This window comes from Oenanthe melanoleuca, chromosome 1, assembly GCF_029582105.1.
Source record: "Oenanthe melanoleuca isolate GR-GAL-2019-014 chromosome 1, OMel1.0, whole genome shotgun sequence".
Lineage (NCBI taxonomy): Eukaryota > Metazoa > Chordata > Aves > Passeriformes > Muscicapidae > Oenanthe > Oenanthe melanoleuca.
In genome coordinates this window covers 75462366-75478914 of record NC_079333.1, presented here as the reverse complement: position 1 = coordinate 75478914, position 16549 = coordinate 75462366, and the positions used below count along the sequence as shown (strand labels likewise).

The 16549-nt window shown below is 37.8% G+C and overlaps 1 protein-coding gene across 1 annotated transcript; it reads right to left on the bottom strand.

Moving 5' to 3' along the window:
* Window positions 1–1238: 1238 nt before the first annotated feature.
* Window positions 1239–16228, bottom strand: ERCC5 (ERCC excision repair 5, endonuclease). The gene is made up of 15 exons (XM_056516397.1): window positions 15863–16228; window positions 15046–15215; window positions 14434–14549; window positions 14242–14334; window positions 13396–13456; window positions 12344–12487; window positions 11313–11520; window positions 9885–11042; window positions 9293–9525; window positions 8792–8911; window positions 7086–7299; window positions 5129–5273; window positions 4134–4334; window positions 3189–3273; window positions 1239–1885 (listed from the first exon to the last, which is right to left on the bottom strand). The coding sequence occupies exons 1-15, from the start codon at window positions 15948–15950 to the stop codon at window positions 1334–1336; spliced, it is 3588 nt and encodes a 1195-aa protein (XP_056372372.1). The 5' UTR covers window positions 15951–16228; the 3' UTR covers window positions 1239–1333.
* Window positions 16229–16549: the final 321 nt, after the last annotated feature.

Genomic DNA, 16549 nt, shown 5'->3' with positions numbered 1-16549 from the left:
TTTTTTAGACAAATTAGACTTCAACCTCAACTGGGTGTTCTAGGCATTACCAAAAGATAATAAATTATTGTACCTAAATACTAAACAAGACCTGCAGAGAAGGGAGAGTCTCTGTACCATAGCTAGCACAAGAAATTAAAGAGAGCTCTTCTACATTTATAAAAAACTCACCAGAACCTGATACACAGTTTTAAAGTAAAATTCAGTAATGCTAATGAGTGATTTATAAAGTAGTGCTGTAAACTGGCTGGACAGACTGAGAATTTGCTTAAAATGTTGTAATCTTTTAGAAAAGTAGTATCAAAAGGGATGATTTTTGCCCAGTATAAACTGTACATGAAGTGTTAGACTCCTTGCAATTGCAAGGGCCAAATCCCACCCAGTTCACCTCAGCCTCTCATCCATTCAGAGGAGGCATAAAAAACTAGCTTATGGACTTGGATTTCCAACATTGGATGAAACAATGAGAAATGCAGTAGAAATATCGAATGAGAAGACAAAAAGAAAAAAAAAAAAGGAAAGAAATATTAAAATTAAACGTAAGATCACAAGTAAGATGGGTAGAATGTTGTACTTTTCTTCCTTAATACCCAGGAGCTGGAAATAAATTCTACATTCAGAGGAGAGCAGCATGTGAGAACTCTGAGCTTCACATCTCCACACACAAATTAATCCACTGTGAATGCTGCAATCAGTAGATACCTCTGAAAATCACCTTTGCAAACAATATTGTCTTTGGACACAGCCATGTAACTCCAAACCTAGAAACATTCAGAACATAAACAATTAATGCATATTAGATTATAGAGGGACTTGCTGTACTGTATGTTTTTCCTTGAGATTTTTTTAGTGTTTGCATCATCTCTCTTCAATAAACAATATTACCTTGGGTACAAAACTTTCAAGACAAGCTTAGGGAATGGAAGAAGAAAAGCAAAAAAAATTGAACCTATTTTACTTTTTGCAACACCTAGAAATAACACAAGCAATTTTCATAATTTCATTCCAATCTGAAGTTAAGAAGCAACAGATTGCAGGTGATTTTAACAGCTCTATCAAATCAATTAGAATGAAGATAAATTAACAACATGTTTTGGCTCAATTTTAAAATCTGAAGCCTGAAAACTTCTACCAAGTGCAATGTAGGTCTTTCTGAGTAAATGTGCTAAAATTAGTGTTTTCATTGTTTAGAATTATTTCTATTTAAGTTCTGGACAGAAAACATGTGACAAAATGCATTACAAATAGAGATAATTTATTACATTTTATAAAGAATTCATTAGAATATTTACAAAGCTCAAGTCAGAAAAATCACAGTCTTTTTAAATATTTTTTAAGATATTTTCTTTCTTATTCCTCTCTTGCCACGTGATTTCTTTTTTCTGCCTTCAAACACAGGTTTGGCAGTCACCATGACTACATTTCCCAGGTCTTCATCCTCATCACTTGAGCTACTGTGCCCTTTTTTCTCTTTATGGTCTGCTGTCCCTGTTGCAGACAAGTTTTTCTTCCTTTTGCTCTTGCCTAAATCTCTGCCTTTGGATTCCTCCACTGAGGAGTCACTAGAAGTTTCTGAAAGATGCAAATTTCCAACAAAACCACCTCCATATAAAAATTCTTTTCTGGAATCTGAATGTTTTCTTCTCTTTCCACTCTGTGCTTTTCTTGCTGCAGCTTGATTTGCAGGGCCTGTGGTACCTTCACCTTTCCTTTTCCCAGGCTGTTTAAGTTCCATTTCTGTGCCAGCAGTGTCCTCCTGAACTTCATCATCTGTTTCCTTTTCCTTTCTCTTCAGACAAGTCACAGCTCTGCGCAGTCTCTGACTCTTAATAGCTTGTTTTTCATGCTGTTCTAGTCTGAAGAATGAATCAATTCGAAGCTGAGTCTGTCAAAAATAAAACAGAAACACAGTTGAATGTTTTTGTAATGAGAATTCAGTTGTTAGCTAAATTATAAAACATCTGAAACTAAAGCAGGAAAAAGGAGTAATGAAATTAATACATATGCATGTAGATGTGAACAGTAAGATGCATCATTATAGTAATACTTATACTTTACAATAAATTAGCAACAAGAATCTTTACAGAAATTAGTAATTAGCAAACTCCAGTGAGATTTCATAAATATTGTGCTGCTGGTGATTAGACATATGTTGCTATTGTCAACCCTAATACAGAGAATTTCTGTAGTGCTCTTAAGTACGTCCTTACAAACATACCCTTAGCTTCCAGCTGTTAAAGCAGAATGTTTACTAAGTAAATGCTGTAAGTGCACTTTGCATTTGTGCTTCCAAGTGCAAGAACACATAGGCTTTTGACTCAAGTTCATTGCACCACATGCTGCTACAGTATAAAGACTGAAAAGCAGAACCAACAGTCGTCACACAGTGTGGATTTGTGCTATTCAACCACAGCTAGGCTTTTTGCTATGGGCTAAGCCAGCTCTCTGCTTTTTCCCTAACATTGTCTAAGAGAGACAGACACTTCCAAAGGATATTCCAGTCAATCTGAAAGTAAATGTATGTAACTATGGGGCCTTACTCCACTCAGTGATACAGAGAACCTAGAACACTGGTTTAGACAATGTATCTATCTTGTCTATGGCAAAAGGAAAAAATAATCGGACACTGCTGATCAACTTTACAACCTACTTTGACAGTTACCACAGCGGGCATTCACTTCCACATGTTAATAAAGTTGAACGAACATTTACTTGGAAATTAGAATAATATTACTGATGGGCATTTGCTCAACAGTTCATCCTCAAAAGATGTGGATAGCATCAAATGGAGTATCACTCCACCAAAATCTCAAGGGCACTTTTATATATACTCTATAAAGTGTTTATAGAACACTCTCTTCTAGAAGTACTGAAGTTGCTTAAGATACCTGCTAACTTGACTGTTTCCAGAAAAAACAGCAACCTGGACTTGAGATAGGTGCTTGATAGGCAAAGGAAGCTTGAAACTTGTCTGAAATTATGCAGATTCCCTCACAGCACACTCAAGTCATACAGAAATGAAACAGAGAAGCAAGCTTAGTGAATTAGAAAAAATTAAATACATAGAAAAGATTAAAAACTATAGCCCAGCTTCTGAGAAAGATATTTTACTTCAAAGCCTTGCTGTTCTTTTAAAATGCTTCTTTCACAATTTTCCAGTTACCCCCACACTACAGGTAGACTTTCACCTGCTGCAAGTTCAGTTGTTTCATCACAGGCAAAAGGATTCCATCTATCTTTGTCCTAGTCCAGCCAAAGTGATCCTTGCAGAATGTACAGAAAGTTAAGGAACTTTACAAAATGGTTACTACTGGTATTTTGTAAACACATAAAATGAAAATTCCTGAAGTAAATAATGTCTGGAGGAAAGTTGCTCCTCTTCAAAGCTTTTTCTACTACAAAATCAGGCAAAAGACTCTTGGTTAAAACAACATATCACAATCATGCTGCTCCATTTCCATTAGTTGCAGAACTTTTTCTCCAATATCAACGTTGCCCAAAGCATGTCTCAGTGAAGACAGAACTCATTCTGGCTAAAAGGAATTGCCATAACACAAAATGCCTATAAATAAACCTTATTTTTACACTTGCACCAACAGGAAGTTTTATTTACTGTTTAAAACACTATTAGTTCAGCATTTATTGCCATCTACTTTTCAATAGTTTGCTGCAGCTCAGACAGCAACTGAAGCAAAAAGCAGACATTACTGGAAGAAATGCAGGGAATAACTAGGGATAAAGTACAAATTGAAACACCATTTCTGCTAGATTTCAAGACTTACTTGTGAAAAATGACAAACGTACAGAGGGAATGTGCAAACAATCCCACTTCAAGAGGAGAAATGGGCACAGGACAGTTACAGAAATATCATATCACAACAAACTAGTCAGTTCACCTACGAGATTCTCTCTGCATGCAAAGTCAGACAGCCCACTCCTCACTCTCTCAGGAGGGTAGAGCAGCCCTAACTGCCACATATACATGGCAGCATTCCCTTCTGTTCCAGAGGTGGTCTCATTTTAGGGGAGCATATGCAGATAGGGCTTGGGGCCCCTCACAACAAAGAACTTGATACTCCATTACTGACTCCTTATGAACTCTGAGTACTTTCACCTAACAAATAAAAGGATATTCTCTGATCTGCTCTATATCAGGCTTTCCCCAGATGAATGAACCCCTTGACTCATCCACCACAGGCTTCAGGTATGCTTCTGCCACTGCAGGATTTGGGAAACCTGAATAAAGCTGAAGCTCCCGCAGTTTCTTCTTGACTCTGGTGTCATGTGGATTAGGCCTCACTTTCTTATTCTTCTGAGCCTCATTCCACCACTCACTGAAAAACAGAGAAAATTATTAATTTGCCTCATAAAATAAAATTTGAAATATCAAGAGTCACCATGCTAATTTCAATACCCTTAGTCTCCCTACTTCAGTTACTACAAGAGATGATATAGAAAATGTCCAAATGAAAGATGGCCAAAGGGACAAAAAATCTTAGAAAAGACAAAACATACACATTAAATGCAGTTATTGTAAGCCAAGGTAGAAAATTCCTGGATTCCCCATAAGCTGCTAAACAAAAGGCCCCAACTTCAGCCTCACTTGCAGAAAATGTTCCACACACAACAATAATTTTTGGAGGTTTTTTGGTATGCAAGGGAAAAGAAAGAGAAAAAAAAATACTTCTAACCATCCTTGCCATTGCCAATACAGCTGATTGGCCCTCTTCAAATCTTTTTCTTGCTCACACCCTACCTGCCTGTCTCCTTCCAAGTCATCCAATCCTCAATCAAGTCCCCTTTCTCTATGAGCAAGATACAGCAACCTCTCACCAACCCAGGGAGAATGAACCTCTGTTCTACTATGGACCCAGCTCTCCAATAAACTCTGAGGCAGATGCACAATTTTACAGCTATTCTGCTGTCTTTATTTGTGTCACTGTGATTGCTGTATCAGCTCACCACCTTATCTTCCTGTCATTCCAAATAGTGACATTATGGAGTCATGTTTTACAGCCATCAATGATGGTCAGTGATGGTCATATGTTTTTCTTAAGAATCAGAAAAGCATATTTATTAATAATCACAATATGGAGATACAAAAAAAGTAAATCCCAATAAAGCATACGCGAATTTTAAGAGAGGTTCCAAGCCATGCCCAGGAAATTCATTTAAAATCTCCATCGCTGTTACAAAGCCAACATTTGGGATGCCCTCAGTGTAGTCACTTCCAAGCAAGTATGCCAAATTAATCAGCTTGCTTCTATCCAACCCTGAAAAAGAAAGTGTATGGATTCAGCATGTATTACCTCACAAAATAAAAAATGTTATCAGAAAGGCAAAAACTGAAAGGAACACAAAGGTATTAACTCCATAAAATTATATTTAATTCTACATCAGAATTTGCTAAGTTATGTTCTGGAGCAGTATCAATATACTCCTGCTAGCTCAAGCACCAACAATTGTGTTAATTTGGCAAATGTATCTTGCCAAAGTGAAAATGTTACAATGGACATCAGGAGGACCTTTTAATGGAAATGACTGTTAAACATTAGAATGGATGGTGACTCCACCAGCTCACTGCACAATCTCTGGAAGTGTTCAAGAAACAACTGGATGTGGCTCTCAGTGCCATGGTCTAGGTGACAAGGTGGTGATCAGACAAACATTGGACTTGATGAACTCAGAGGTCTTTTCCAACCTAAATAATTCTGTGATTCTGTAATTTCAAAATTCAGGGTTGTTAAAAGATACTGTTTTTATATTTATTACATCCAATTACTGTCCTGTTCTCATCTACTGCTGACCTGAATTGAGTAATGCCAGAATCAAATAAAAACATTCTGTTTCAATTATAATCCATAATACCAATGCCTCTGATTCCTACAAGTGTTCCTCAACTGGGAGCCTTTTGCTCTGTGCTGGTACAGTTACTAAGTAGATCAGAAGAGCCTGTGAGACAGCCAGAAAGAAGAAAGAACTCAGCTGACTGGCCACTTCTGTTCGATAGGCTATAAGGTCTGAGGCAGCCAGACTGATTTTTAGTGACCAGCTTCAAGAGTGTAGATTTGAAAAAAAACTTTTTTTTAAATACCATGCAGAAAAGGAGGGATGAGAGTCTAAACACACAAAGCAAGACCATCATTATGCTAGCCATGATATCCATCAGTGTCAAGATAGAAGAATTTCTGCAATGCATGGGAAAGGAAAAGCATGAGACTACAGAGGAATGTGACAAAGACTGATGATGACTATTAATTCCCAATAAATAAATAAATAAACATACATATATATATTTGGCTTATCATCAAAATCAGTAAAAAATCATAGACATGCTTTTACAGCAACCCTTTCCAATTAAGCTACAGTAGCATACTGAAGTAGCGGAAAAATATTTCATTCAATTTGCTGGAAGAAACCAGAGCTACATTTTTCACCACATAAAAATGGACCAAAATTTTACATGCTACTATTTCAAAGTCTATAGCCTCTCAAATTGAAAATGTCAAACCTGATTTTAAAAGAGTTCTGCTCAAGACATAGTAACAAGCTGAAATTGGTTCACATTTTGCCTAATACTCTATGTGACACTGAAGCTTAGTTGTTCAACAAAATCGGCAACAATTTGATTAGACTAGCTCAAGAGCAACCAGAGAGAAAAAAAATATTTTTCAGTGTAAACTATATGATAAATGTGTTACACATATTCCAGATCCTCTTTTAATATATTACATCTCAGTATGTCCAAAACCAACTTCTATTTCCAGAAGACTAAAATTCTGATGACATCAGAATATAATTTTCCCAACACATCAGAAAAGTCACGCTAACATTTGCCCAGAAACTGGTATAATAGTTCGTATCTCCAGCCTTGGTGATCATTACACTGAGTCAGTATATTAAATGCAGGTTGGTCTGCAAAGTCAGTGGGGGTCATCTGGCAGTAAAATAGCAACCTAACTGAATGGCTTTAGAAACTCTCCAAAGAGCAGACACACAAAATTCTGTAAACAAAAAAAAAAGGGACAGATGACAGAGCTGTCTCATTAAAGATGGTGTTTAACAAATCAATACCTGAAGCTTACCTAGCTGGTTCTGAAAGTCAACATACTGATAATATTCTATGTATTTGTTCTGACTGAAGAAGTTTTTATAAACATGTCGTGCACCAAACAACCAAACATCACTGTCATCGGTGATTGTCCCAGAGGTCTGGTCAGTAAGGTCCAACACAGCGCACTGTGCCTCTGCCTCCATCGGAGCTTCGATGTATGGAATGCCAAACAGACGGAGCAGCTCCTGCAGGATGGAAGGAAAACAGTTAATTCATCTAAAGAGTTAACTTCTGATACACTTCTGCTTGACTCAGAACTGCTGGATTCACACTTGGAGTTATTTATTATTTGACTACAAACCTTAAACTTCCGGTAAAAAGTGCCAAGCTCGGTTAAGTCAAGGGAGAATCCCCACTCAATTCCTCTCAGGCAGACAGTGCCATATAAGTCAAGCACTACTTGAGCACACTTTTCCCACACAGTTTGAGAACCTGCCATCTTAATTACACAAGTATACTTAAGTATTGTTTTGCACAGCAAGGAGAAAACTCCATGCATTACAATTATGTGGGCTGCAGGACAGAAAGATGCAGGCAGATTAAATACAAAAAGTAAAATTTAAAAAATCATATTAAAAAAAATATTTGGTCATTTCTTCACCTAAGAAAATAGTATGAAAACATATGAGAAACATTCATATCAAGCAGGAAACAGTGGGAAGACTACTCATTCCAAGAAGAGTGTTTTGATATACCTCTATTTTGATGCATTTTTGCTTTTATGGGATACATTACACAACTTCAGTTAAATATTCCACATACACTAAGTAAGTTTACAGGTTTGTCCCAGTTACACAGCTGAAGATTATGTTCCTCACTCAGATGGCTTTTGAAGCTTGACAGAAACAGTCTCAAGACTTTAAATTTTTACTGTAATTAAGAATAAAAGCACAAGATCAAAAGACTTACAACCATAATGGTGTGCCATATGATTACATGGCACATAATACTACAAAGGCAATCTATTGCCCTTTAAAAAAATCACCTGAAGAAGCAAGTATGTGCAAATATTTAACCAAGTTTAAGTATCATTTTAAAACTACTTAAACGGTCCCATTAAGAAAAAAAAAATAGGAGCATTTACTTATCTCTCAGAATTTATTTGTTAGCAGAAGTTAATTACATCACAGACAGTATCACTAGGCTACTGTATTATGGGTTTGTTAACCCAAATACATTGTATTAAACCTTGAAACACTGGCACAGAAGTAACAGGCTTATTCAGGCATTACTGGTGAGATTCCTTCAAACTGCTTACTCAGGGCACAAGCTATACAGATTTCTTGTAATTTTTTTAACCTTTTAATCACTAGGGGAAATCACTGCTTACCTAATACACAGACTGCATCAATTCTTTGCTGCTGAACATAGCTTCCTAATATTTTTTGTTCATTTTGCACTTTTCACAAAAACAGTTCAAGATCAAACTGGCCCAACATTTAAAAGCTGGTGCTCAAAAGACATACTGATTTATCTGTAACCATACCATTATTTTATAATGTTATTACACTTACTTACCTCAACACTTTCAATATTCTAAATCAAGCAAACTGAAGAAAACAACCTCCTAAGAGGAGAAAAAAGGTGACCTATAACTAAGCAAAATTACTAACAGCTTTTGAGTAAATGACTGGGGTGAAGGAGAGAAACAAATCAAATTGACTCAACAAATACTACCTGGCTTTCCAAGAACATCTGTCCCGTTACAGAAGCAGCAACACGTTCCTGCTGCTGTTTTTGAGACTGAAGTGTATTCTGCTCAGCAGAAAGGTTCTTTTCCAATTCTTCTAGTTCTTCCTGAAAATATAAATCAAGATTTTTTATTATTTCAACAATTCAGGTACACTTAGTAAAGTAAAGCACAAAGTCTCCAACTACAATTATCCTAGTAGTATATGTTCCTTTAATTCACACTAGGAAGTTGTTACAGCTTCTCTACTGCAGCAAATTTTAAGACCAGAGACAGTCTAGTCATGAATTTGCTAAAACCTTGAAGTTTTCCTTTAATTTTAGGGAGATTATGATTAACCACCTTTAAAGAAAGACCAGTTCCCATACAATTAGATACCTATGTGAAAAAGCAATGAAACAATAAGAAGCTGTTCAATAGTTTTCCTTAACAACTATTTGGAGGCAAAGCACTACATTACAAGGCCAAAACAAGAAACAATGAGTTACCAAACTGATGTCTTGCCACTCATCCACTGCATCTTTACCATCAGCTTCTCTTTCAACATTCTGAGTGTTTCCCAACTGGACCCCATCAGAGTCCTTCAGCATGTCCAGTGTAACAGCACCAGGTCGGTCTGTCTCCACTTCTGGAAGTGTTGGTTCATCACTCATTTCTTCATCATATTTAGCAGGAAGCTTAGCCTCATTACTGACCTCAGCATCCACTTCAATAAAGCTTCCTATCAAAGGAAAACAGAGACTTGCAAACCTTGGGCAGTGACTTTTTTTTTCTATATGCAGCAGATAAGTATAAAGATTGTGAAATTACATAAACCAAGTGGCTGACTCGTTAATACATCAGTTAAATTCAATGTACACAACAGGCTTCCCTGACTTTCATATTCTATACTCAGGTTTCAATGACAAAATATGACACCAAGGGGAAAAACACAGCTCAGATTTTCTTCCTGCCTCCTATTATGTGGGAGTGGATGCATTTTTAAACATTTATTACTAAGAGAAAAGGTTACTTTCAACTGACTACAAATACAATATTGTCCTATTTTCTTATGCTTTTACATAATCAAAAAGCACATACCATCAGAATCACTGTCTTCAGACTGTGATATCCCTTCTCTTTCCTCCTCAGGATCTCTTGTTTCTGGAGAAGATCTAATATCCTCAGATACATTCTTGTCTGATTGTGAAATTAATTCCTGTTTATTTTCAGAAATTTTCAAGTTTTTCTCATTTTTAGAAAGGTCTGTTGTTTCAGCATGAATCAAAGCATTTATACTAGTTTGCACAGGGGAACAGCTTGGCTTCTGCAAACACAAATTCATATCTTTATCTCCCAGAGACTCTGAGTCCATTTTGGAACCATTTTTTTCTTTGTCTAAGTCTCCTTTGTCTTTTCTAGTATTGTTAATATGAGAGTAATTTTCAGTTCTGGATCTACTGGTATCATTTGGTGAAACATGATTTTTGGAACCATTTTCTTCCTTGTCTACATCTTCTGTGTCTTTTATAGTATTGTCAATATAAGCTTCAGCTATGGATATACTGGTGTCCTTGGGTGCATTATGATTTTCTGAATCATTTTCATCTTTTTCTATATCTTCTTTGCCTTTTCTAGTATTTTCAATAGCAGAATAACTCTCATCTCTGAATATCCCAGTGTCTTTGGGTGTAACATGACTTTTTTCCAACTCCTGACACTTCTGTTTAAATTCAGCATCTTTTGTAGTTACTTGGATTGATGAATGAATTGTAGCTGTAGGAATGTTTTTTTCCTCCTTAACTTCAGGAATCTGCTCCTCATCTGAGCTACTAGGCAGAAAATCCTTCCCTTCTGGTCTTTCTGACAGCATTCCATCAGTTGTAGCAGTAACAACTTCCTCCCCTTTATCATCTTCACTCAGAGCTTGCTGAATTGCCCACAGTGACCTTGGAGACACACTGCCTTCCTCTGACACAAATTGGTCCACGTTCAATTGTCCTGCATCCAGCTCTTCTTCTGAGCTGCTTTCCACCATGGCTGCCTGGATAGCAAGCAAAGTCCGAGGAGAGGGGGGTGCTGCCACCACCTTGTCACCTTCCTCTGGCTGCATCTTGTCAGATGCAGACAGCTTTGCATCAGCAGGAGATTCACTGATTTTATTTAATTTAGTAGGACATTTAGTCAATTCATGCATTTTTGATGAGGGTCCTGCAGTAGTTTCCAAGTCTCTACTCATAGCTTCTCTTGCTTGAATACCTGAAATAAAGTTTTGTGTGGAAAAATACTGCTTTACAATAACATTCCATTTTACATAATCAACTTCATTACAAAAAGATTATTAAACCACTTTTCTACAGGTTTACATATCACAACTAATGGCATAGAACAGTAATGCACATTTCATACAAAGTACTGGCTACATGCACCAATAAACAATATTCAGGTTTCTCTTAAAACTGCCAGTTTTAAGTGTGCCAGAGTGCACACTCCAAACAATAGGTTTTACAAAATTAAGACCTGACATACCCTTTATCAGAATATAGTGAGAAGTCTCTTCAGAGACCACCTTCCTTGATTCCACTTCTTTCACAAAACCACCTTCATTTTCATATTGTGTTTGGATTTCACCCGAGTGCTGTTGATTCATTTCTTTTTCTACATTTTCTATGCACCGATTGAGGCTGCTTTTTTTAAGCAAACCCCTGAGCTGGTACTGGGAAAAGTCATTGGAGTCCTCAAAAAAACAAAACAAAAAACAAAACAAAACAAACAAATCAATTGAAATAAAACACCCCTTTAAGGCAAATTCATTTCCCACGTTCTGGAAGAGTGTGGAAGTTCTTTCAAGAGCTCCTTTAAGCAGCTAACATTTGTCTTTCACAGGCTGCTGCACTTCCAAGCAATAGCAATACTATCCTGGCAACATACAATTCTGAAAGGTACCAGTAGTTCTGAGTGCTGGAGAACATGATATCTCAATTTTGGCTATCAGAGCTCACCCTCATCTCAAGAAAAAAAGCAATTAAAAGAGAATCCACATGTGAATAATTTTAAAATGATGGTTCTTAGCTTACATTTGGACATAAGCAACCATTTGATCTGACGTACACTGTATTTTCAAAACCTCACTGTAGAAGTGACACTATAGGATTCCCCTTTTGTGTCTGAACAGCTTCAGCACATCTGCCTAAGTAACAAAAGCCTTTTCCCAGCTGCCAGCTCCTCCAACAACCTCAGGGTTTGGAATCCAAGCTGCGTTCATTCTGCCTGGTTCATCCACACCAGTAGCATGTTATGCAATCTTGGGCATAATGCTGATGAGGCATGAAACACAGCATGATTTTTAACATCTTAAAATTAGCTCTGCTAATTTTAGTGGAAATCAAGACATAAGGCTGTTAAGAGACATTATCTCATTGGATTTTTTTTCTCCTCAAGGTAACATCTCTTATTAAATAGTCCAGGGTGCAAAGCTTTCCAGATCTAGTACTCTCTCTCCATTTGCATTAATGGCAATAGCTCCATTCCAATGCCTTGAAAGCCATTTTAAACATTACCTCTGGCATTGCTTCAAATAAGGTTCTTCTTCGCTTTGTAATTTCTTTAATATCAGTCAAGATCTCATGTTTTATTTCCGGAGGCAGTTTGTGGAAATCTTCTGATTCAATATCTACAGAATAAGGGTTTTCACATAACTGTTCCTATAAAAATTTAAAACAATACATATTTTATATCAGAGCACAATAAAAAGAGTAAAATATTTAGAATTTCATTCCAAACAAAACAAAATAAAAAAAAACCACAAGAACTTCGTTGCTACTTCCCATAGGGTGAAGAAAACAAGAAAAAAGCAACTTGTAATTACTATGTATTACTATGTAATAAAAAAATGTTAAGTACACCATACATGCTATACAGAGAAACTTAGTTTTACTCTTTCTACAAGATACTTAGTATAAATCACTAAAGCAGGTAGCCTCAGCTACTTTGATTTTATCCTTTCCAAGAGGTTCCCCTTCTGAAAGAGAACTACTTCAAAGATAAACAGTCTTTCCAAGAGTTTTTTTCTATTTTTTTTCTACTGATAAAAGAAGAGAAATTTGTATTATTTATTATGTCTTGTTCTTAGGTCATATATTTCTCTTCTTCTCCTTCTATCAGATCAGCACATTAGAAACAAATACAGAATTTATCTGTGAAAACTCAAGGACTTAAGTGCTTCAACTTCAGTTTATATTTGGAGAAGCACAGGAATTTTTCTTAATATGCTGTCTTTTACATGCATACATGTGTACAAATGCATGCATTTCACTTATATTGGTACAAAAACCAATGTATTCTCATATGTTCAGAGGAAGGAGTAAAAAGAAAGAGAAAGGATACCACAAGAATTGCTGTTCTGCTGTATTCTAATGGAGAAATCACATTGATATTTCCTCATAAATAGGAATTCTTAGAGTGAAGATTAACTTGTTTGCTTGTAAGTAATGTTATAATAAGACCTGTATCTTCAAATAACTGGATTTTCTAAGCTTTTTGTTTGTCTTTTAAGAATAGCACGTGAATGAGAGGATTGTTCTCAGTAACAAGGCAACTACGTTGCACTTACTTGCAACATCTTTTTTTGGCTCATTCTCATTTGCCATTCTTTTTCTTCCTCCTCCTCTGAGCTAAAAATCACAAAGAGAAAACAAAAGGTGCAGATATTTACCCAGGAGAACAAAGTTTCTATTTTAAGCAATAAGACGTTAGTCATGCCTTCACTGGCCAAGCACAAAAATTTGTAGCATCAAACATATATATATATGTGTGTGTGTGTGTGTGTATAAATATAAATACATATGTAAATACATACACATATCATAAAGATCTCAACAGAAAGTAAGAAGGCAAACTAATGTCAATTAAAAGAAGGAGACAACTGCTGCTGTTTAGATCATGACACAATTCTTATTTGGTCAGCATTTGCAGTATATAAAAGTACAGATGTACAAAGAGTAACCTACAGGGCAGCTTCACATTCTCACCTATTGTTATTTAAGAAGATGCCATAGGTGTGACAAGTACAGACAAATCCTGCCTCTGCTGAACATGTCAACACAAAACAGAATCAAGCTGCCACACCCAAGCTTGAACAATTTAGTGCCATTTAATTGTATGGACATACACGGCCATAGAGACTGAGGTAGAACTTTCATCCTTATACATGAATCCAGTGTAGAAATTTAATCTGTGGGCTGAAAGCTTCTTCTGTTGCTTTCCCATAAATAACTAGGAGGCTTATGTATTCAAAAAGAAACTGTAATACAATATAAATTAAAGAAATATACTTTATATATATGTATTACAGTGTCTCATAGGTCAAAGGCTTTTCACCATCATCAAAAAATGTGGTTTATACTTTTACCCAAGTTTATTAAAAGTAATTTAAGCTATTTTTCTTAATTCTACCTACCTATTCTTCTCTTCATCCTCTAAAGCGGGCAATGCATACATATCATCAATTCCTTCTCTTTGAACTTGTGTAATACTGGGCAAAGTTTCATTTCTTAGGGGAAAAAAAAAAGAAAAAACAAAACAGCAATTAACAGCTTCAAAAAGATTTATTGTCACATATAAACAAGGGGAAAAAAAAAATTTTTCTTGCCTTTTGCCTGTAAGAGCAGTTTTGATAACATGTCTCTTCAAAAGTGTTTTCAAGAGTTTCTCTGCAGTTTTCCTGGAATCATTGATGGCAATTTCCTTTCTTTGTCTTCGCTTAGCCTATGAAAATAAGATTAACACCAACAAGACTTTGCTGGATGTTGAACATGCACATCCAGTGAACCCCTGTCAAAATTCAGTGTGCTGAATGAGTTACTCCTAACTCATCCTACACCAAGAGGAACAGAGCTTTCAGAGCCTCTAAATCTATGTCCACTCCCTCTGTGGGACTCAGGAACAGCTTTCAGCTTCTGGGTACAAATGCCTGAAGAGCTGCATTCAGGCCCATTCTGGAGCACAAGCCAGCCTTGTGCCATCATCCACTTCTCTGCAGCCTGGCTCCCATGCATATCAAACCTGCCTAGATTAAAGAGCTGCTGCATGCTCCAAGAGCTAACTCAGGCTGGGACTGCAAAGGACACCTGCAGAGCAGTGGACTTCAATCCTCCATCCCCACATTTCAAAAACATAAGCAGAACAACAGGAAGGAAACTGAAAATGAGTGCTTACCATCAGCAGCCTCTTTCACATTGCAATAACTCACAAAGGTACTTACCAAGGTTTGTCTCTTCAGAAGAGGTGCCTCTCCATCAAAAACAAAGACAGGGCGAATCCGGAAAAACAGTAACTTGCAGAGTCGATGAAACAGAGTGAGCAGGTGAGCATTCCGAACAGTAACACCACCTCTGGCTCCCTTTATTGCTTGGTTCAACCAAATACTGATATCTTAAAGAACCGTTGAGAGGAAAACAAATGTGCTCTTCTACACATACACCACATTGGGAGTTCCTATAAAGCGCACAGATTTGACTGAATGGTTTTTGCCCAGGGCTCCAAGGTTGTCTTATCAAAACCAAGAAATCAAAATAGCTGTGAGCTTGGAAGAAGACTAAATCATTGTCCCTATTGCCCTGCATAAAAGGAAAGTGGAAGCAAAAGCACAGCAAATACCTCCCCAGTTATTTTTACAGGTAAACGACAGGTAACTTCCTTCCACATCTTTCCAGCATTTAACCAAATATACAGGACAGGAAAGCTGATGCATAAGTATAAAACTTCCTCATCTTGTAGTCCTACTGAGAGCAGCACAAGTATTTACAAAGTGCAAAATTCTATAGTCAAAACACTTGTATAAGGAACCCATTAAAAAGAAGTCTATTTTTTTAAAGATGAAAATAAAAGAGCTTAATATTTCACATCTTATAAAGCAAAACTTCCACTTACCAAAATGTAGGCAATTTAAATGTAATGATAATACTAATACTACTACTACTACTAATAATAATAATAATATAATCACTTATAAATATGAGAAACAGTTAAAATAATCTCCCATGCAACTTCGGTTCCTCAGCTTTACTTTTAAAGGATACCAACAGCAAGAATTTTCCCTTCCAGCGTTTCCGGGTTTATGGGTCTCCCGGTGCATTCAAGCAGCTTCCAAAGTCCTTGAACTCCCATGGTCCTTCCTTAGTTGCTCTGAGAGAAAAATCTATGGGGCACAAAGGAAGGAATAACCCAAGGACTGTACGGCCCGCGACCGCTTCATTAATTCAAACAGAAATAACGAGGAAGCCGCTCGGGCCGGGATAGACAGGGGCGGGGACAGGGACAGGGACAGGGACGGGGGTGTCGCGATCCCGGGCCTGCGGGAGGGACGCGGCAGGAAGGCCCCGCCGGCCGCGGCCGCCCCAGCGCAGCGAGCGCAGGCCCCGCCCGCCCGGGCCCCGCGGGCCGCCGGGAGTCGCAGGCGCGGGGCGGAGCCGGCGCGGGGCCCGCCCGCAGCTGCAGCCGCCCACAGCAGCAGCCGCCCGCAGCAGCAGCCTCCCGCAGCAGCAGCCTCCCGCAGCAGCAGCCGCCCGCAGCAGCAGCAGCAGCTCACAGCAGCCCACAGCAGCAGCCCGCAGCAGCCGCCCGCAGCCCGCACCGCACACCGCCCTCCCTACGCCCCTTCACCAGCTGCGGCTTCTGAGGCCGGGGTCTCTCCTCGGCCGCCTGGAGGAGAACTTAATACCAAACAGTGGGGAATAACGGAATCGGTTCTGTCGGAAAAGATTTCC

Excerpts from the sequence above, each read along its gene's own strand:
- ERCC5 (XM_056516397.1), bottom strand. The coding sequence starts at position 15,950 with ATGGGAGTTCAAGGACTTTGGAAGCTGCTTGAATGCACCGGGAGACCC. Across the intron at positions 15,216-15,862 it reads AGGGAAAATTCTTGCTGTTG|ATATCAGTATTTGGTTGAAC; the intron begins GTATCCTTTAAA and ends CGGTTCTTTAAG. Across the intron at positions 9,526-9,884 it reads TGAAGACAGTGATTCTGATG|GAAGCTTTATTGAAGTGGAT; the intron begins GTATGTGCTTTT and ends TTCCTTTGATAG.